We start from the raw sequence: 22,154 nt of genomic DNA, 5'->3' as shown, positions 1-22,154 counted from the left end.
TAGAACGAAACGAAAAGCTTAGGAATGATGAAAAGTATGGTGGAACAAAATTGAAAATTAAAAAGGGTTGGGGTTAAATTGGAAAAAATGAAAAGCTTTAGATTAATAAGTAAAAAAACGAAGGGTCTAAATTGCAAAAGTATAAAAGTTTTGGGTAATATTATTAATAAAAAAACAAAATATTAATAATTTATTAGATATTAGATTTAGATATTTATAATATTATTAATTGGATTTATTAATATTAAACTAAAGTTAAGGATAAAGATAAAGATAAGTGATATTTATATATATTGGTTATTAGTATTAAAAGAAATATATTATTAAATAAATATAAATAAAATTTAAGTGGTTGAAAGAGAGAATGCCATGTGGCATTATTTGTAGTCTTTTATTAATATTTAGATGGTTATTTTTTATATAACTTTGTAATATATTAATATTTTTTTATTAAAATAGGAAATTCGCAACATCGAACCGCCTTGTGGGAATCGGTTAGTAGACTATTCCATGAAGAAATGGGTAGGGGGACTTATCGTGAAAACGATAGCTTATCCTCAAAGTGGAGCGAGATAAGCACCCAACTTACAAAATTTAGTGGTTTTTTAAATAAAGCAAAGCAAAACCCTAAAAGTGGTGAAACCGAAGCCGACGTTTTGACAAATGCAGTAAATGCATTCAAATCAAATATGAACACCGACTTCCGTTTCAGGCTGTCACACCCCGAAATATCAGAGCTGGCGTGACTGGACCGGTATCTTCATTGCACAGCGGAAGCAAATAAGCTAAGACTTCTCGAAAATGAACGCCGCTAAGTACTTGAATTCCCATGGGTTCTCCTATTCCAACCGTTCCATAGTTTTGAAAATGCAACCTGAGAAAGAAACATGCGAAAAATCAACATACAGTTGAGCGAGTTCATAGTTTGTTTTGAAAAGATTTAATATAAATCTTTTAGATAACCGGTTTTAAAGTTGTTGAGAAAATATAGAAAAATCATTTTCTCGGCATAATATATGAAAAACTGTGAGTCTAGCCCACGAGAGTCTTTGTGCATTGCACGAGAGAAAAAGGGCCGAGCCCAAACGAACCTTTGTAAGCAGGATCAACGCGTCCTCTTACTTAGGTATAATTTGAAAAGCGTTACCAAAGTTTGTAAATCCATGTATTTGTGAGTTTCCATCAAATGAATCTTAAAAACATTTGAAAATTTGAGTATCAAAAGCTGGTATGTAAGCGTCTATGAACAGATCATTAATGTTTTGCAAGGACATTAATATGTGTGGAAACATAGGGAGTACCCAACCCAAGTGGGCTATTATTAGTGTCGAATCCCTTCGACTATGTCGAATCCCCTCGACTGTGTCGAATCACCTCGACTGTGTCAAATCACCTCGACTGTGTCAAATCACCTTGACTGTGTCAAATCCCCTTGACCGTTGTCGAATCACCTCGACTGGGACACAAAAGCACTCTAAGTAGTCACAAATGGACCATGAGTGGGGCTCGGCCGTACCCGTTAGATCTAACCTTTGTCCATGTTTCATATGAGAGTTATTAGCATTTCAGTTTCAGCCTATGCTCACATGATCTAATAGTTCATTTCATAGCCAAATCATACCATTAAAACATATGTAACATGTATTTCACCCCCGAGAGTTATAAATCCGAAAACAGTTAAGAGAAAAGGGGGACATGAACTCACTGAGTTGTCTCGTTTTGCGTACGCAGGCCAACCCAGTCCCGTTGTTGTAACTAGGACATTCTCGTCATTAGTCATGAAAATCATGCACGTTTTGTAGAACCGGTATGTTTAGTATAAACCTTTTGTAAACCATTCAAGTTCGTTGAAAATCATTTGCAACATGGTTTAGAAATATGAGTTTTCTTTCATCAAAATAGTGTTTGCTTTTGCAAAAACTTGCATGTCTTTCCACCCCCGAAAACATTTATAAAAATGTAAAACAGTAAAAAGTGGGGGTTATGAACTCACCTGGATATTCCTGTGCAAAGCTAGCTTAGTGTGTTTCCGTGAGGTTGTTCCAAGAACTTGAATTAGCTAGCGTGCAACTATAGTATTCCTAAGAAGGAAAATACTTATAAGTTTCTAATTAAACGTAGATAAACCACGTGTCCGAGCTCTACCGAGTCGTAAATAAAACGACTCTACGAAGGTGTTAATACTTTGATTTGAAATAACTGAACTATGGTTATTTGATCCCATTGAAAAGCGGGATAAAACTAATTCTCAAAAACAGCTTAGTTTTCGAGTGTTTTAGAAAATATATACACTTATGTAAATAATCATATATATATATATATATGTGTGTGTGTGTGTGTACGAAGTCGTGTTAGTCATCGCGGATAGAAGGCATAGATCGATAATGGTACGTATTCGAATTGTCGTATATGATACGATAACATATTGTTATAGTTTTCGTAGGATGGAAATAAATAAATAGGTCCACATATATAAATATATTCGAAACTTGATGTTTGAAACGAATATAAACAAATATATTCACTTTGTAAGAATTCGGATTCTAGGCGATGGAAAGAAATTTAATTAATCATATTCATATTATATAATTTCCAAATATTAAATGTTTGAAAAGTGAATCCCGAATTCCGACATTCGAAATAAATATAAACCTCATATTTATTTTATAAAAGTATTCGGAAATATCGGTGTTCGAAATAAAATAAATAATTATATTTATTTGTAAAAGTGTATCGGGTTTCGATGTCTCTAAACGTGGAAATAAATAATCGCCAAATAATAGTCATTTGAAATAAATATAATAATTATATTTATTTTACGAAAGTACACGAAGTTATTTAATTTGTCGTCGTTTTACAACTTCGTTTTATAATCCGAAAAACGTCGTCAAATAAATATATCTCTATATTATATCTTATAAGAAAAACTCGAATTGTTGATAAGTGTCGTTTTTAGAATGTAATTACGTCTCATGTTACGGGTTTTTAGGAAAAACGGACAGAGTTTCCTCTGTTTTTCGAATAACCCGACAATAAAAGCCGTCGTATTTTGTCAAAACACAACAATAATCCACGCAATGTAATCAAAATGTAACTTTCGCCAAAATATCAAAACCTAAACTAGTAAATAATCGAGTCGGGTCGAGCTCGGTCGCGTAAACTATCTAAGCTAACGAAGTAAATATTTGCTACGTCTAAACTTTACCGGGTCCTGAGTTGACCGCGATTGACCCGAGAGTTGACTGTCGTTGACCGTTCGTTGACCCGAGTTGACCAGCATTGACCAGTCAACCTGCTGTGTTGACTGGTTTGACTCAAACCCGAACAGAGTTGACCTGGTTTGACCAGTCAACTCGCTGCGTTGACTCGGTTGACCTGTTGACTGAGTTGACTCACTGAGTTGACCGGGTTTGACCCGGGTTGACCGCTTTGACCTGTTGACCGCGACTGACCCGAACCGTAATCTGAACTGAAATCTGACCGAACCAAATCGTGACCCGAGGTGGACTAAGTTTGACCCGTAGCCTGTCTTGTTGAACCGAACCGAACCGAGACCCGATATGTCACCCGAACCGACACTTGACTGAACTTGAACCAACCCACAAACTTGAAACGTGAACAAAACCACCACCATTACCGCCACTGCCGTAGACGGCATGGCTCCGGCAGTGAGCGCCGCCGTCAGCCAACACCACCACTTCATCATCATCAACACCATCATGTCCTTCTTCGATTGTCACCGGAAAGCTCCACCCCGCCTGAAATATTAACAATCGACCGAGGAAAGGAGAAACAGAAAAGAATACATAAAGAAAATAATGAGATGAAACGACTCACCGAAATTTTATCGGAGCAGAAGTGCCACCACCGTCGTCCGTTTCCAGCTTTCCGGTCGTCGCCGGCGCCATCAGCCTCCGCCACCATCCTCCTTTCCTCTCCCTGTTTTTCTGATCCCGCCGCCGCGCCGCTGCCATGGCGGTGGCTCTCTTTCTTCTTCTCCGTCTCTCTCTCTGGTCTATCCGATCTGCTCAGTGGGGGAGTGGTTGTGTGGGTGGCCTGTCAGGGAAGAAAGAAGCCGATCGGTGACCGGTCGGAGCTTCTCTGATCACCGGAGACGGAGAGGATACAGGGAGCTATATGTGTGAGCTAGGGTTTCCAGTGAAAAACAATGAGGGAAGATAGGGAAAGCTGTAGTTGTGTGCGGATTGTTAGAAATGAGGGGTAGGGTTTTATTTTCCTTTATATACATGGTGCTTTTCAAACGGGCTTGGGCCTAAAGCCCGTTAACGCGTATCCTAATGTTAGGGTGGCCCGATAGCGTGTCCTTGGCCATTCTCGTACCCGAGTGTTGTAAAATGCCGTAGAATATTATTTTAGGGTCAAAACTTCGTAAAAAGGAAGTCGGTAGTCGATATTAATCGCGTAAGTTGTCGGTGCGTTAAATCGCGTAAAATGCGTAGTTGTCGATTTTAAACCCGTTTCTCGATCCGTTTCCAACTACGGATGATGAAATTTAAAAATGAAGCTAAATATATCACAACATATTAATATCGAAACGAAATTCGAGTCCGGTGCTTCCGTTTCGTCGTTGATTGTCGGTGCGTTACTGTTTCCGCGTTTTCCGTTCACGTTTGTGTGTTGTGTCGTTCAAAAGCATAATATTTTCACCAAAACCACATTCATAAGTATAGGTTATATGTATAAACTTCGTAATCGACGGCGTTGTCAGTATTTTGTACGGTGTCAGTTCGTTACCGCGTATCGTTCAGTAGTCTTCTCACAAATCCACATTCACGTACTGTAGAGTCGAATAGACGTTTCTAGGCATTACAAAAAGCCTAATTGGGTTAATTCGTGCATTAAACACTATTAATTATCGCCTTAAATGTTCGTTAATCACGTAATTAAGAGGCGTTAATCACCGGTTGTCACATTCTCCCCCTGTTGCAGAAATTTCGTCCTCGAAATTTAGACTATGCTATCTCCTCAGAGTTATGACGTTCCTAGGTAAGTCTGAATAATACCAAAGTGAATAACCGTGTAATCGAACCAAAACTTGTTCAGATTACGTGATTGCATGAACATTTTGCATCAATTGAAACCCAACGGTTTAGCTGAGTTTGTTCTAGAAATCGATGTCAAGTGAATGAGATATAGTGATACTATCACCAATGTGGCTGAGTTTACACGGGTCAAACAAAAGAGATTATGACCAATAGATGTCCAAATAAATGTTTACAATCTGCAATTGACTTTTAGAAACAATCGAATTCATTGTCAAACGAAACTTGCTTTGGTCATAGAAATGAACTTAGAGATCAACAATCTTAAATGATATAGAAACATGAAAATGATTTGTCAACTATCGAACCATTAAATGAAATACAATTTGGGCGTTGACATTATTGAATTGCTAGGATACACCGAACTGCAATGCAACCGAACCGGGTGTATCATCGCCTTAATGCATAGTTGCATTAAGACTATTTGAGTGATTAGTCAAACAAAGAGCATACGTAGTTTCGCATGAATCGATTGATCAAGATTAGCACAAGCTACTAGTTTATACCGACACCACAAGGTGTCGTAGTGATTTGAAATAATTCAATAATAGCGGTGATCGAACAAGTATCACCGGTGTTTTGGAAATCAAGTGAGAAGTTCAACGAAGTAAATCTGAATATTTGTTTCAAACAATTCTCATAGGATTTTCAACCGAAGATGAAACAAATAAATAATGTTTTTCGATCGAAAATGAAAGAGCAATAAATATCACAAAATGTTTGATCGATGCTGAAAGAACCGTTAAGAGGCACACCGAAATATGACATGAACTTGTGTACCATTGTCTTAACACACAATTGTATTAAGACTGATTTAATACGATAAATCAACAAGGCGGATTTAATATAATTAAACAAATAAATAAATAATTAAATCCGTACATGATGTGAGCAACGATATTAGCGCAAGCTTCAAACTTGTGAAATACGCCACCACAAGGTGATCGTGATCAAAGAAACGATTCAATGAAGTCGAAGACCAAACAAGCCTGTTATGGTTCAAAGCAAATGAAGTGCTTGTTGGGATTATTTTGAATATGATGGCCTCAATCCATCATATGGAATCTTGAATCGAATTTATATTACGAGCAAGTTCAACAATTGAACTTGGTTTAATCACATTCCAACGATGAATGCATGTGTTAACAAGAGATTTCGACATGGTTACAATGAACAAACCATGTAATGTATTCAAAAGAAAAGAGTTTCAACAAGTTCGTTGACCCGATATCAAAGAGTCAACATTATGCAATAATGTGGTTTAGCTAGATCACCATGCAAGGAGTGAAGATAGCGAAATAATATTTGAACTTGATAAAGCAACAATTTCAAGTGAAGCCACATGCTTAACAAACGACGCATGTGTAACATATGAATTCGTCAAGAATGAAGCAATGAGTATTCGCTATTATGAAATAAATTTTTCCTGATGCAAGGATTATTAGGGGGAGTAGAAATATGAAAGTCTACTCGCTATATGCAAAAGTCAGATTTTCAACAAAAGAAGTTTAAGGACATTACCTGGAACTTCGTGTGAGGGTCGGTTGTTAGATGACATTACCATGGAATGTCGAACATGGCATATCCGCCGTAAATGAAATAGGAGGAATGCGAAGACGTGTGACTTCCTTTGCAGCGCCAACCATTGTGAGTCTCTTCAGAGTAAGTATAGATTGTTGTGAAATCCCAGTTAAACATACTTCAGCGTGATTGGTGTCATTTGCAGGATCACATGGTAATTTGCCGCATTTCGATCAGTAATTCTCTCGCTGACAGAATCAACATCATTGTTGTCATGCCCAAGTTTGTTTTCCCCAAGGCCTTGCCTCGAAAATCGTGTGTGATGTACTTCGACATTCACTGACGTATAGTTTATGTTCCACGTATAGTTGCGCAATAGCGTTTCATTCCACATAGGTTACCTGCTCAGGTAAGTAAGATAGCATAGACGACATAATATAATGGCTTTTGCCCGAGTTGTTAGTCACGGTTTCCAAGTGAGGACCTTTAATGAGTTTCGACATAGGTTTCCAAAGGTCTTAAATGCATGTTATTCAAAACTCTCAAAGTTTTGCTTTATGTGTGTAATTGTTTCGTGTACTATGTATCAACACAACACTTGTGTTTGTTTAAAACCAAAATTGTTGACTCATTGTTTTCGGCAACGGTTGGAACCCATATTCGAGTCTTAGGCGTTCTGTATATGTTCAATTCTTGATATCTAAGTCCCCAGAGGATAGTGAGGTTAAAGCCTAGGTATCTCTATAGAAACCTAATTCGCTGAAACCTATAGCTCTGATACCAATCTGTCACACCCCGAAATATCAGAGCTGGCGTGACTGGACCGGTATCTTCATTGCACAGCGGAAGCAAATAAGCTAAGACTTCTCGAAAATGAACGCCGCTAAGTACTTGAATTCCCATGGGTTCTCCTATTCCAACCGTTCCATAGTTTTGAAAATGCAACCTGAGAAAGAAACATGCGAAAAATCAACATACAGTTGAGCGAGTTCATAGTTTGTTTTGAAAAGATTTAATATAAATCTTTTAGATAACCGGTTTTAAAGTTGTTGAGAAAATATAGAAAAATCATTTTCTCGGCATAATATATGAAAAACTGTGAGTCTAGCCCACGAGAGTCTTTGTGCATTGCACGAGAGAAAAAGGGCCGAGCCCAAACGAACCTTTGTAAGCAGGATCAACGCGTCCTCTTACTTAGGTATAATTTGAAAAGCGTTACCAAAGTTTGTAAATCCATGTATTTGTGAGTTTCCATCAAATGAATCTTAAAAACATTTGAAAATTTGAGTATCAAAAGCTGGTATGTAAGCGTCTATGAACAGATCATTAATGTTTTGCAAGGACATTAATATGTGTGGAAACATAGGGAGTACCCAACCCAAGTGGGCTATTATTAGTGTCGAATCCCTTCGACTATGTCGAATCCCCTCGACTGTGTCGAATCACCTCGACTGTGTCAAATCACCTCGACTGTGTCAAATCACCTTGACTGTGTCAAATCCCCTTGACCGTTGTCGAATCACCTCGACTGGGACACAAAAGCACTCTAAGTAGTCACAAATGGACCATGAGTGGGGCTCGGCCGTACCCGTTAGATCTAACCTTTGTCCATGTTTCATATGAGAGTTATTAGCATTTCAGTTTCAGCCTATGCTCACATGATCTAATAGTTCATTTCATAGCCAAATCATACCATTAAAACATATGTAACATGTATTTCACCCCCGAGAGTTATAAATCCGAAAACAGTTAAGAGAAAAGGGGGACATGAACTCACTGAGTTGTCTCGTTTTGCGTACGCAGGCCAACCCAGTCCCGTTGTTGTAACTAGGACATTCTCGTCATTAGTCATGAAAATCATGCACGTTTTGTAGAACCGGTATGTTTAGTATAAACCTTTTGTAAACCATTCAAGTTCGTTGAAAATCATTTGCAACATGGTTTAGAAATATGAGTTTTCTTTCATCAAAATAGTGTTTGCTTTTGCAAAAACTTGCATGTCTTTCCACCCCCGAAAACATTTATAAAAATGTAAAACAGTAAAAAGTGGGGGTTATGAACTCACCTGGATATTCCTGTGCAAAGCTAGCTTAGTGTGTTTCCGTGAGGTTGTTCCAAGAACTTGAATTAGCTAGCGTGCAACTATAGTATTCCTAAGAAGGAAAATACTTATAAGTTTCTAATTAAACGTAGATAAACCACGTGTCCGAGCTCTACCGAGTCGTAAATAAAACGACTCTACGAAGGTGTTAATACTTTGATTTGAAATAACTGAACTATGGTTATTTGATCCCATTGAAAAGCGGGATAAAACTAATTCTCAAAAACAGCTTAGTTTTCGAGTGTTTTAGAAAATATATACACTTATGTAAATAATCATATATATATATATATGTGTGTGTGTGTGTGTGTGTGTACGAAGTCGTGTTAGTCATCGCGGATAGAAGGCATAGATCGATAATGGTACGTATTCGAATTGTCGTATATGATACGATAACATATTGTTATAGTTTTCGTAGGATGGAAATAAATAAATAGGTCCACATATATAAATATATTCGAAACTTGATGTTTGAAACGAATATAAACAAATATATTCACTTTGTAAGAATTCGGATTCTAGGCGATGGAAAGAAATTTAATTAATCATATTCATATTATATAATTTCCAAATATTAAATGTTTGAAAAGTGAATCCCGAATTCCGACATTCGAAATAAATATAAACCTCATATTTATTTTATAAAAGTATTCGGAAATATCGGTGTTCGAAATAAAATAAATAATTATATTTATTTGTAAAAGTGTATCGGGTTTCGATGTCTCTAAACGTGGAAATAAATAATCGCCAAATAATAGTCATTTGAAATAAATATAATAATTATATTTATTTTACGAAAGTACACGAAGTTATTTAATTTGTCGTCGTTTTACAACTTCGTTTTATAATCCGAAAAACGTCGTCAAATAAATATATCTCTATATTATATCTTATAAGAAAAACTCGAATTGTTGATAAGTGTCGTTTTTAGAATGTAATTACGTCTCATGTTACGGGTTTTTAGGAAAAACGGACAGAGTTTCCTCTGTTTTTCGAATAACCCGACAATAAAAGCCGTCGTATTTTGTCAAAACACAACAATAATCCACGCAATGTAATCAAAATGTAACTTTCGCCAAAATATCAAAACCTAAACTAGTAAATAATCGAGTCGGGTCGAGCTCGGTCGCGTAAACTATCTAAGCTAACGAAGTAAATATTTGCTACGTCTAAACTTTACCGGGTCCTGAGTTGACCGCGATTGACCCGAGAGTTGACTGTCGTTGACCGTTCGTTGACCCGAGTTGACCAGCATTGACCAGTCAACCTGCTGTGTTGACTGGTTTGACTCAAACCCGAACAGAGTTGACCTGGTTTGACCAGTCAACTCGCTGCGTTGACTCGGTTGACCTGTTGACTGAGTTGACTCACTGAGTTGACCGGGTTTGACCCGGGTTGACCGCTTTGACCTGTTGACCGCGACTGACCCGAACCGTAATCTGAACTGAAATCTGACCGAACCAAATCGTGACCCGAGGTGGACTAAGTTTGACCCGTAGCCTGTCTTGTTGAACCGAACCGAACCGAGACCCGATATGTCACCCGAACCGACACTTGACTGAACTTGAACCAACCCACAAACTTGAAACGTGAACAAAACCACCACCATTACCGCCACTGCCGTAGACGGCATGGCTCCGGCAGTGAGCGCCGCCGTCAGCCAACACCACCACTTCATCATCATCAACACCATCATGTCCTTCTTCGATTGTCACCGGAAAGCTCCACCCCGCCTGAAATATTAACAATCGACCGAGGAAAGGAGAAACAGAAAAGAATACATAAAGAAAATAATGAGATGAAACGACTCACCGAAATTTTATCGGAGCAGAAGTGCCACCACCGTCGTCCGTTTCCAGCTTTCCGGTCGTCGCCGGCGCCATCAGCCTCCGCCACCATCCTCCTTTCCTCTCCCTGTTTTTCTGATCCCGCCGCCGCGCCGCTGCCATGGCGGTGGCTCTCTTTCTTCTTCTCCGTCTCTCTCTCTGGTCTATCCGATCTGCTCAGTGGGGGAGTGGTTGTGTGGGTGGCCTGTCAGGGAAGAAAGAAGCCGATCGGTGACCGGTCGGAGCTTCTCTGATCACCGGAGACGGAGAGGATACAGGGAGCTATATGTGTGAGCTAGGGTTTCCAGTGAAAAACAATGAGGGAAGATAGGGAAAGCTGTAGTTGTGTGCGGATTGTTAGAAATGAGGGGTAGGGTTTTATTTTCCTTTATATACATGGTGCTTTTCAAACGGGCTTGGGCCTAAAGCCCGTTAACGCGTATCCTAATGTTAGGGTGGCCCGATAGCGTGTCCTTGGCCATTCTCGTACCCGAGTGTTGTAAAATGCCGTAGAATATTATTTTAGGGTCAAAACTTCGTAAAAAGGAAGTCGGTAGTCGATATTAATCGCGTAAGTTGTCGGTGCGTTAAATCGCGTAAAATGCGTAGTTGTCGATTTTAAACCCGTTTCTCGATCCGTTTCCAACTACGGATGATGAAATTTAAAAATGAAGCTAAATATATCACAACATATTAATATCGAAACGAAATTCGAGTCCGGTGCTTCCGTTTCGTCGTTGATTGTCGGTGCGTTACTGTTTCCGCGTTTTCCGTTCACGTTTGTGTGTTGTGTCGTTCAAAAGCATAATATTTTCACCAAAACCACATTCATAAGTATAGGTTATATGTATAAACTTCGTAATCGACGGCGTTGTCAGTATTTTGTACGGTGTCAGTTCGTTACCGCGTATCGTTCAGTAGTCTTCTCACAAATCCACATTCACGTACTGTAGAGTCGAATAGACGTTTCTAGGCATTACAAAAAGCCTAATTGGGTTAATTCGTGCATTAAACACTATTAATTATCGCCTTAAATGTTCGTTAATCACGTAATTAAGAGGCGTTAATCACCGGTTGTCACACAGGCATTGTTGGGAGATTTGTAAATTCCATCCAAAGTGGGCGACTATCCACACTGGTAGCGAAACTAACTCGTCTAGTAAAAGGTCAAGGGCCTCGTCCCAAGCCCAATTTGATGCACGAGATCAAGAGTTTGAGGACCTTTTGGATGATTCGCCAAGCCCAAACCGGCCTGAGCATGGAAGAAATGCCTCAAGAAGGCGTGCTCAAAAACAAACGGCATCGCCTTCAGCTGGGAGTTCTGGCTCGCGTAGGGGAATATACAGCGACCAGTTGGATGACATTTCATGCAAGTTGAATACATTCAACGTATTCCAACAACAAAGGGCCGAAATACGAAGGAGCAAAGAAGCTAGAGATGCCGCTAGAGATGCCCTGAAACAAAGACGGAATGATTTGAAAATTCTATCCCAGCCGATTGATCACCTACAGGTGACGAGTTAGAAATAGTCTTGGCGTTGAGAGAAGAGATAAAAAACAAATATAAAAGTTATGATTTTTTTTTTTTGTAATTTTCTTTATTTAAAAATATTAAAAAAATTAAATTTGTGTTTTAAATCATATTGGGTCTGCCCAGCGGGTCAGCCCACAAGCCCACCAAACCCACGCCCCAAACCCCCGCCCCGGTCATACCGTGTTCAATGTGGGTTTACCTATGTCTGCCACCCCATTCCACGTGTCAACCAATGCCCAACCCAAGCCCCACCATACCCCATGGTCTAAGAGCATTCACATCCACTCCACCGTATTTTCACCCTAAATTACACTAAAAAACACTACATTTTCTCTCTCCTTTTCAATTAAATAATATTTTTTATACCTTTATCATTACCTTTTCTCACTCCTCCACTCACAACCACTTTTAAAATATATTAAAAAATTATAGGGGGTGAACAGTGTCCCCCCAAATATACAGATGAACAGTAACATTTTCTCTCTTCTCCACTCACAATCAGTTTTTATACTTTTTATATTACAAAAACTCTACACCCAGATTTTGATGGAATGGATGTGAATGCTCTAAAGAGAGAAACTTTAAAGCCCACTATGTGACATGACGCTGATGTGAATCTGACGTGACACTATAAAACCCCTACTAGCTTTAAACAACACCCCTGGCCTAAGAAGTAAAGTTAAATCAAACCTAAGTGAAGGATACAAAGAAATAACAACATTTGCTGAAACGATTTTTTTTTTTATCTTTTGTGTATATATTAAATTCAAATTCTTCATGTCCACGTATGTTTTGTATTGTTGGATTTATTTTATTTTTATTTCCGTTTATTAATTCACTAGCTTACAACTCCGTATATTACACAGGTTGAATGATGGAAAATATAAATTATAAACTTGTATATAATACTTATTAATGAATATGACTTATTTAGATAAATTTGTAAAACAAAAGAACAGTTATATTTTCGTTACTTGTACATGTGATTTGATACTTTATTAGCAATTATTGTTTATATTCAAATAATATATTTTATCTTAACAAATATATATGGTTAGGGTAAAATGAAAACTTTTACGAGTTGTAAGAACTTAGAGAACTCAACCTTACAAAAGGTTTTTTGAATTTTTTACAGAGGATGTGAATAAACAGTTAGAGACTCAAGGTGTTAAACTTTTTGATTTTGAATTCAAGTGGTTAAACCCACTAAAACATATGGACTCAAAAAGTAATTTACTATTAATTAAATTTAAAATTATACGTTTGATCTCTAACTATATTAAATAATATTATACTTATTATGTTATTTGATACATTTATATTTGGAGTTAATTGCCAAATTCGTCCCTGAGGTTTGGGCAGGTTTGCCATTTTCGTCCAAAATGACACTTTTGTACCAAATTGCCCCTAACGTTTGTAAGTTTTGTCACATAATTTTTATAAATTTTCATCCAAATCACTAACTCAGTTTATTTTTTCTGTTAAGGTGAAGGATGTTTTAAAATTTATAAATTAAGACAGAAATTAATTTACAGCTTCTTTATATAAATCAGTTTTATAAAAAGAAAACGTCATTGGTGTGCAACACATAACAATCGATTACAACTTTTAATATTTATCAGTTGTGGAGATAGAAAAAAATTGTAAAACGTTACATATTTTTTAAATGTGTTGAGCACCTAGAAAATATGTTGGTAGAAATAAAATATTTATTTAATTAAGATTATAAGGGTAACTAACTAATACTTATTCTGAGTGGCTTGAGTAAAGAAACTTTTGGTTCATAGCATTATAATTACAATTTGGTGGGTAATTTTAAGGTTTGGTAACGATACGTTGTTTGATAGGGGGGCACTGACTTCTGTTTTTCCTTACGAGCGAATTTAAAAGAGTCGAAGATGAATTACAAACTTGGTACATATGATAAGATTTTTTTATTTGACCTTTTTTCAATAAGGTCACCAACATTTTAGTTTTATAAAATTTAAAGGTTTAAATAGATTTTATTTTTATAAAACTGATCTATATAAAAAATTAGAAATTAATTTCTGTCTTAGTTTATAAACATCCTTCGCCTTAATAGAAAAATTAACTTAGTTAGTGGTTGGATGAAAATTTATAAAAATTATGTGACAAAGCTATTATTTTTTTCATATAAAAATTGCATGTATATTCTTTTTATTATATATGTAACAAAATTAATTAAATAAAAAAAAATTAAAAGAGTTTGAGTAAATTGCCAAAATCATCCCTGTAGTTTTATATTTGCAAGTTTCATCCAAATATCCTCAACTTAACAGAAAAAATAAACTAAGTTAGTGGTTTGGATGAAAATGGCAAAAAGTTACAACCGTTGGGGGCAATTTGGTACAAAAATGTCATTTTGGACGAAAATGGCAAACCTGCCCAAACCTTAGGGGCGATTTTGGCAATTAACTCCTTATATTTGTTATAGATAATTATTTATTAAATTTGAATTTAGACGTTTATCTCTAACTATATTAATTAATATTATATTATATTTTGTGTATAAAATTAATATGTAATACCATTATTAAAAGAGATGAGGCACCAGAGAGTGACACGTGTACAAAAAGATTTTCATTTTCATTTATTAGTATAGGAAGATTTTATCTCATACCACGTATTTTTGATAAACAACTTTAACTAGTATTAAGCGCCCCGTATTGTGGTGGGGGTGTAAAACCATGCAAAATAGCATCAATGTCACACCACTGCAAGTGACCACCAACACTGAATTTGCGACGTGTTAATACGGAGCAATTAGAGCAAAACGTAAAACATATAAAATTATGACTAAGTCGATTTAGGACCCGCACGTTATGACTAACTTGTCAAACGGGAAAAATGCGACATAAAAACGTTGAACCGCACACGCACTTTGCGTCGTGTTAATTGGAAAAATTTAAAACGAAGCGTAAAACGAAATATACAAAAGATGAAAAGTATAGGGGACCAAAGTCGAAAGTAAAAAAGTTATAAGGTTAAACTGTAAAAGATGAAAAGTTTTGAGTTAAAAGTAAAAAATTCAAATAATTTGGGTCAAAAGTAATATATCAAATACTTTAAGACTAAAAGTAAAATTAATCAAAATATTTTTGAAAAACTCCCTAAGCATTAGGTACACCCGGGCACCCCTATATGCATATCTATACATATAATAAAGTAAACCAATGTGTGACACGTGTCATTTGTTGGAGGCACCTATTTTTGGGTTTCCCGCCTTTATTTCATATTTATTTTCTAATAATTTATCTTCTAATTTGTAGATAATATTAAATAGAAAAAATGTTTATCAAATAATTATAACCTTTTTATTGAAATTTGAAAAGGGTTTCACGCTTTTTTGGATTTTATTAAAATTCATGACTACATTATATAATTATAAGCTTGAATATATATGTCAAAATTAAAAATTATTCTTTAAAAATTCAGTAACATCCATACTCTATATATACATTTAGAAAAATGTTAATAATTGCAAATAATACTAAATAGAAAAATGTTAATTGAATACAAAAAAATATAGGATATCATCAGATGTATATCGATTACTTAAATGAGTATACACATGCATGGGCGGTGATAAGGGTGTGCGGGGAGGACCACCGCACAGGGTCCCTAATTTCGAGGGGCACGTGTTTTTTATAAAAAAAAAAATCCGATATCTATGTTAATTTTTTTTAATAGCATAATAAACATGCTCTTAGTGAGCCAATACCCATTGGCATTAGCTTTTGGGCATGTTTGGCTAAGCTTTTTGAAACAACTTATTGATTTATTGGCTTTTTGAAAAGTCATAAGCTACAAAATGATGTTTGGCAATATGGGTGTATGTGAGAGGAAAAAGTCAATAAGTTAATAAGTCACTCCATACTGACTTTTCCAAAACGCCAATAAGTCTATAAGTTGTTTCAAAAAACATAACCAAACATGCTCTTAGTGAGCCCAATACCCATTTGATTTTAAAATTAAATAATAATATTAAAACATTACGGAAGAACATATTTTTTCGAGTTCAAACAGGATACATGAATTCTCAGAGATGACTCTGTACATATGTATGAGATTTTTTAACTATTATTATTAGTTTCGTCATTTATCAAATATATATAAATATCTCGGTCTTTCATTTGCATTTACAAGAAATATTTATTATATAGTTTAAATTGTTCAACCCGTGTAATACACGGGGAACTAACCTAGTATAAGTTACTAATTTATACTATTGAAATGAAATTTATAATCTTTAACATAATTATAAAAACTCTTCGTAAAACATTAAGTAGTGGAGTACAATAGTATATCATGCATATATAATAGCTTGATATTTATGTATTTAAACAAGAAAGCCATTTATAAAATTAAAATAATCATTTATCATATCATATGAAAAGGGCAGGAAAACACTATGATTTGTGTGAATGAATACGAATAGCGAGCATGAGCATGTTAGCTATTATTCAATTCAATAAATATGTTAAACTACAATGTTATAAAAAAAATATAATACTTATAAATAAATATTTACTATTGTAAAGGAACCCAAGGAAATGTTGGTGCATTGGTGCTTGGGGTTTGAGCTGCTGGGCTGGAGTTGGGTGGGGCACTATCCACTATCCAGGTCTGGAGCACCTAACCCACACAGTTTGCTAAAATATAAAAATTAGACACGAACCACAAGGTTAAAACAAGCGACCTCTAGTGTAAAGGGAGAGTGGTCAACTCAAACTTGGAGGACCCAAGGCGTGGCTTGACAGATTGAACCCAACACGAATCCATAGGACCATAACTAATGCCAGACGCATAAGTGGCAGAGTTTTAACGAAAACTCTGTGGGGGATGTACTCTCAAAATCCAAATTAGCGGGGGACGACTCTTAAATATCCAATATTTTACACTAAAAAATCATAAATTTTCGGTAAAATTAACACTACGAGTACGAGCGGAAAAAATTGATTTGGGGGGGGGGGGGTACCCTAGGCCTATATAAGGTTACGCCCTGAGATGCACAAACCCAAACACAACACAGGAGTTAAGTCGAACCTATACATTTTAACATAGACAAAATTATCCATTTTGAGTTGTTATCCAAACCTCCTAATGTGTAACACTTTAAGAGGGCATATCTCAATTTAGCATATAGTTAACCAAAAAAGGACATTATTGATGTAAGAATTTAGCATAAAATTAACCAAAAATAACATTATTAAAGATAACATTAATAGTCGAGCCTTCTGTTTGAGTGGTAGCCCTTTGACTTTCCGAATTGAAGGTTATGGTTTGGAGTCTCATCTAGAATAAATTTTATTTCGGGTTAAGCCAGGGTGTTTTCGTAGTTGTGGGTGAGTCACCTCATCATATTCTTCATGTGGAAGGTTGATCCCGGGTGTAACTCAATCTACTTAATTGCTACCTTAAATGCAATAGCATTATCTGGTCCAATTTTCATTCTTGTTTCTGATTTATCCACTTGGTAAGTTTGGTTGGTTCTTTATAGTTCAATAAACCCATGATCATAGGAAAGTGGGTATTTTTTTTTTTTTATCACTATACACACAAAAAAAAAAGAAGAAGAGAGAACAAATTTAAACAAATTGGAAGTGAAAAAGATAAATTATTATGATGACGTGCATATCCTATGGACCAAACTTTGTGTTTGGGCCTGGGCTTGGGCAAGTTCGGCTCATTGGCCCTGATCCAGCCCACATCCCCAAATGACCAAAAAACCTAATTAGCAAAAAAAAAAAAGTATAAAACCCAAAATCAATTATTTTAGGTTTACACCCCTTTTACCTGTTTCAATCCTCTTGTTTAGGGCTGTCCAAACTGCTCGACGATCGCTCGAAAGATGCTCAAAAAATGCTCGTTCGATTCTCGCTCAGTTTGTAAATGAGCCGATCGGATCGGTTCGATTCAAATTCAATCCGAGCATGAGCATAGCTCCGCTCGCTCGTCGATCGCTCGGTTTCGCTCGAATTATTTTATTAATAATTAATATATATATTTATATTATAGATTTTATAGATTAAAAACCCAAAAAAATATAATAGCCCCAAAAAAAATTAAAAGCCCAAATAACATTCAATCCAACTTAGGGGCTGCTTGGCAATATCTGAATAGTTAATTGCTGAACCAGTAAGAGGTCTGAACCATTAAGAGCCTGTATAATGCTTAACCGTTCAGAGGCAAATGTCTGACCAATTCAGATTAGATGTCTTAACTATTCAGACTTTGTATAAATCTTAACCATTCAGAGGCAAATGTCTAAACCATTCAGACATCTGCTCGTGAAACAAACAGTCTGAACCATTAAGTGCTGAACCAGTAAGAGGTCTGAACCATTAAGAGCCTCATTAAGAGGTAAACAAACAGCCCCTTAATATTTAATATGTAAATCTAACCCTAAATCCTATTCCTAAAAATGAAAGGTATTTTTATAATTAACAAAACCTAAAAGTTGTTTTGTAATGTGTAGAACTTAATGGTTTTGTTTAATGCTTGTGTTTATAGGTTATATGTTGATTTGAAGTTGAATTTTGTGGATGAAGATGAATAATCTTAAAGAAGAAGTTTATGGCTTTTGAACTAAATGACAATTTGTATTCGCACTTTTATTTTGTGTTTCTTGGTATTGTTAAGAACATTTTTAGAATCATGATTTGAGTTATTATGTATTGCTTTTGTTAGTAAAGCGTTGGACATGTTTTAATTAAGTTGGAATTTGTTTTTGTTGAATGAAGCCTTATCATTCAATCGAGCAAAACCGAGTGAAAACGATCCGCTCGATTTTTTTTAGGATTTGATAAAAACCGAGAAAAACCGAGCCGATCGATTCAAATTCAATCCGAGCATGAGCATCACTTTTGCGCTCGGTTTTACAAATTTGATCCGCTCGGATCGGATCGGTTGTAATTCAATCCGAGCATGAGCAGACCCTCGATCGGATCGGATCGACTCATGAACACCCCTACTCTTGTTATCCATGTCAACAATTTTCTTACCTTTTTCAACGCTTCTTACCATTTTCAACAGTCTTCTTAGCTTTGTCAACTCTCTTGTTACCCCTATCAACAACTATTTTCTACACCTTATTAATTATTTTCTTAAAATGATTAATTTACCCATCATGTGCTAGGCATGTGTTTAAGTTAACTAAGAAAACTAACTAGTTTTGTGGTAAAGGACGTGCATGGCAACAAAAAATAAACGTAAAGGACGTTCACTGAAACTTTTATACATAAAGGACGTGCAGTGCAATTTAATGTAAACATAAAGGACGTTCACTACAATTTTGTCTAAATTTTATTAGCCCAAATGATAAATTTAAAGTCTAATTCAAAATAAAGCTCCCCATTTTCTCATCTAACCTTGTTTTGAACTTCAAAATATATTAAAGTTTCTAAATTTTCACATGTTAAGGTTAAAAGATGTTCAGCCAACCCTCTGGTTGCTTGCGACTTATGGTTTAATATAGGAAGTTGGAACACAGACATTAATATATCGTTCTGTTTAAATTAGTTGCTGATTTGATGTTCGGAATTTAGAGCACAAACATGATTATAAACTAGGAAAAAAAGTACTTAGATACAATTCAGTTAAATTTGGTTTGTTTGGGTTTTAACCAAAACCAAATCGAGTTGAATACGGTTAAATTTGGTTTGGTTTGTATATTCCTATTTTGGTTTTTGGTTTGGTTACACAATTTTGTAAACCAAATAAAATATAAACACTTAGGGGATAGTGCTTTTACAGTGGGTCAGACTGCTTTGGGCAAAGTGATCAAACACGTGAAAGCGTGCCTTGATAACCAACATGTGTTTATCTGATTTGATTTTGATACTTTTGGTTTTTTTGTGCTAAAGGCTAAGAACCTACTTAGTCAATTCCAAAAGATCATGCACAATAATGTTATAACCCTGAGATCTATAGATATAATTTATAAAAGACTTGAAGTCTTTTTGGTATGAGGTAATGGAATGGATGAGGTAATGAAATGGACATGGGAATGCAATGGATCATTACCATTCCATGTCTTGTTTGGTTACCGTGTGTGATTGGAATGAATTATTATTGTGTATTGTTCGGTAGACAAGAAAAACGAAGTAATAAAATCAGCGGTGAGTGGTGGCGGCAGCGGCGATGGGTGGTGGTGGTGGTGGCGGCAAGGCGGCCGTTGGTGGTGGGTGGTGGCATCGACGACGATTGGTGGTGGCGTTGACGATGGTGGTGGTGGGCGGCGACGACGAGTGGCGTTGGCGGTTGGTCGCCATTGTGGGTGATAACGGTGGCGGCGACGGTGGCTGTCGGGGTGAGGTGGTGGCGGCGATGGCATCGGTGGTGGTGGTGGTGGGTTGTGGTGTTGTTGATGAATGGTGCAAGAGAAGATGGAATGAAAAAAAAACATGGAGGGTGGATAAAATGATTTTGAGAGAATGGATATAGAATGCCTTTTGAAATAGGTGATTCTATTTGAGTGATAAACCAAACACCTTTTTCTACATTCTCTTGTAATCATCCATTTCATTACACATTTCATTAGACTAGAAGGAGTGGGGGCCGGCTGAGGCCCGGCTAGGACCGGCGCCGGTCCCCCACACCGCCCCCCTCCATCCCACCCGTCCTCACCAGCAAACCCAAGCCGGGCTCGCCGGGCCACCTTTGAAGCATATAGCCGTTAATAACGGCTAGTTTTATAAAAAAAAAAAAACCTTTTTCAATTTAAATATATACCCATTCTTTATACCATTTCTTCAATATTTCATCCATTCTTCTCCCATTCTCATCCATTTTTATAAAAAAACACTCCCATTTTTATACCAATCTTTTATAAAAAAATATCTCTTCATCCACAATGGCATCTAATCCTTGGTGGTCCGGCTTTTCTTCGGATGAAGAGGAGATGTTTTTCGCAAACGCTGTGGTAAAGGCGGCGCAGATTCTTTTGGAAGAGGAAGAGGAAGAGGACTCGTCTGAAAACGTTATTACCAGACGAATACAGGTTAACAGAGACCGCGAATGAGCGCACGAGAAATTGGTTAACGATTATTTTTCTGATGCACCCCTTTACAACGCCGACACTTTCAAACGAAGGTTCCGAATGAGTCGCCGTTTATTCACACGGATTGCTGATGATTTGGCGGGGCTAGACTCGTTTTTCACTCAACGACCCGATGCTCGTAATTATGAAGGGTTCACCACGTTACAAAAGTTTACTGCGGTCATTCGCCAACTGGCGTACGGGACAGTGGCCGACGCGTTGGACGAGTACTTACAGATGTCGGCAAGAACCGCGCGGGAATGTTTGTATCGGTTTTGCCATAATGTGGTGAAACTGTATAGCAAAAAATATTTGCGGAAACCAAACGCGTATGATGTTCAACAGTTGTACCAAGCTCATGAAGCAAGGCATGGGTTTCCGGGAATGCTTGGTAGCATTGATTGTATGCATTGGGCGTGGCATAACTGCCCGACTGGGTGGCGAGGCCAATACACGCGAGGTGATCACGGCTATCCAACCTTAATACTTGAGGCCGTGGCGTCACAAGATTTGTGGATCTGGCATTCTTTCTTTGGGCTCCCTGGTTCACTCTGTGACAACCCGAACTTTCAAGATTAGTATTTCTTGATTCAAGGTTAGTATTTCTTGATTCCTTGACTCCTAGCTTGCATGGTTACGTTTTATGTCTCACTACGTATTAACCGAGCGTATGTTACGTTAAACACTTGATGGCTCTATGAGATGGTTATTATTATACTATAGTAAGTTGTTATATCTTATTCGACGGTCCGTTAAGCCTAGTCGCACACCCTTTTCTCCGGCCGCACACTCCTTGGATCGTATGGGCCTCCACCAGCCCAAACTTGAGCCCAACCGAGCCTAGACTCCCTCATTAGCGACATACACTAAATAATACTTTGATCACCATTAGTTATTATTTACACAAATTGCAAAGAAACCCTAATTCTCTCTACCGGAGACGGCGACCTTTCTCCCTGTGAAGCTCTTCTTTTCATCGATCTTAACATCTTCAATATTCTGCACCTTTCGGTTAGTGTGACAACCTTAGTTGATTTATATTCTCTTA

At 36.8% G+C, this 22,154-nt stretch overlaps 1 protein-coding gene across 1 annotated transcript; it reads left to right on the top strand.

Annotated features, from left to right (window-relative positions):
* The first annotated feature begins 21,166 nt into the window (after positions 1–21,166).
* Positions 21,167–21,685, top strand: LOC110875594. Its single transcript, XM_022123791.1, has one exon. The coding sequence runs from the start codon at positions 21,167–21,169 to the stop codon at positions 21,683–21,685; it is 519 nt and encodes a 172-aa protein (XP_021979483.1).
* The last annotated feature ends 469 nt before the right edge of the window (positions 21,686–22,154 follow it).

Source organism: Helianthus annuus, chromosome 9 (assembly GCF_002127325.2).
Source record: "Helianthus annuus cultivar XRQ/B chromosome 9, HanXRQr2.0-SUNRISE, whole genome shotgun sequence".
In the NCBI taxonomy this organism is placed as follows: Eukaryota; Viridiplantae; Streptophyta; class Magnoliopsida; order Asterales; family Asteraceae; genus Helianthus; species Helianthus annuus.
Note: the sequence above shows the minus strand (reverse complement) of the source record. Positions and strands in the feature narration are given on the sequence as shown.

Coding starts and splice junctions, on each gene's coding strand:
- LOC110875594 (XM_022123791.1), top strand. CDS start 21,167: ATGAGTCGCCGTTTATTCACACGGATTGCTGATGATTTGGCGGGGCTA.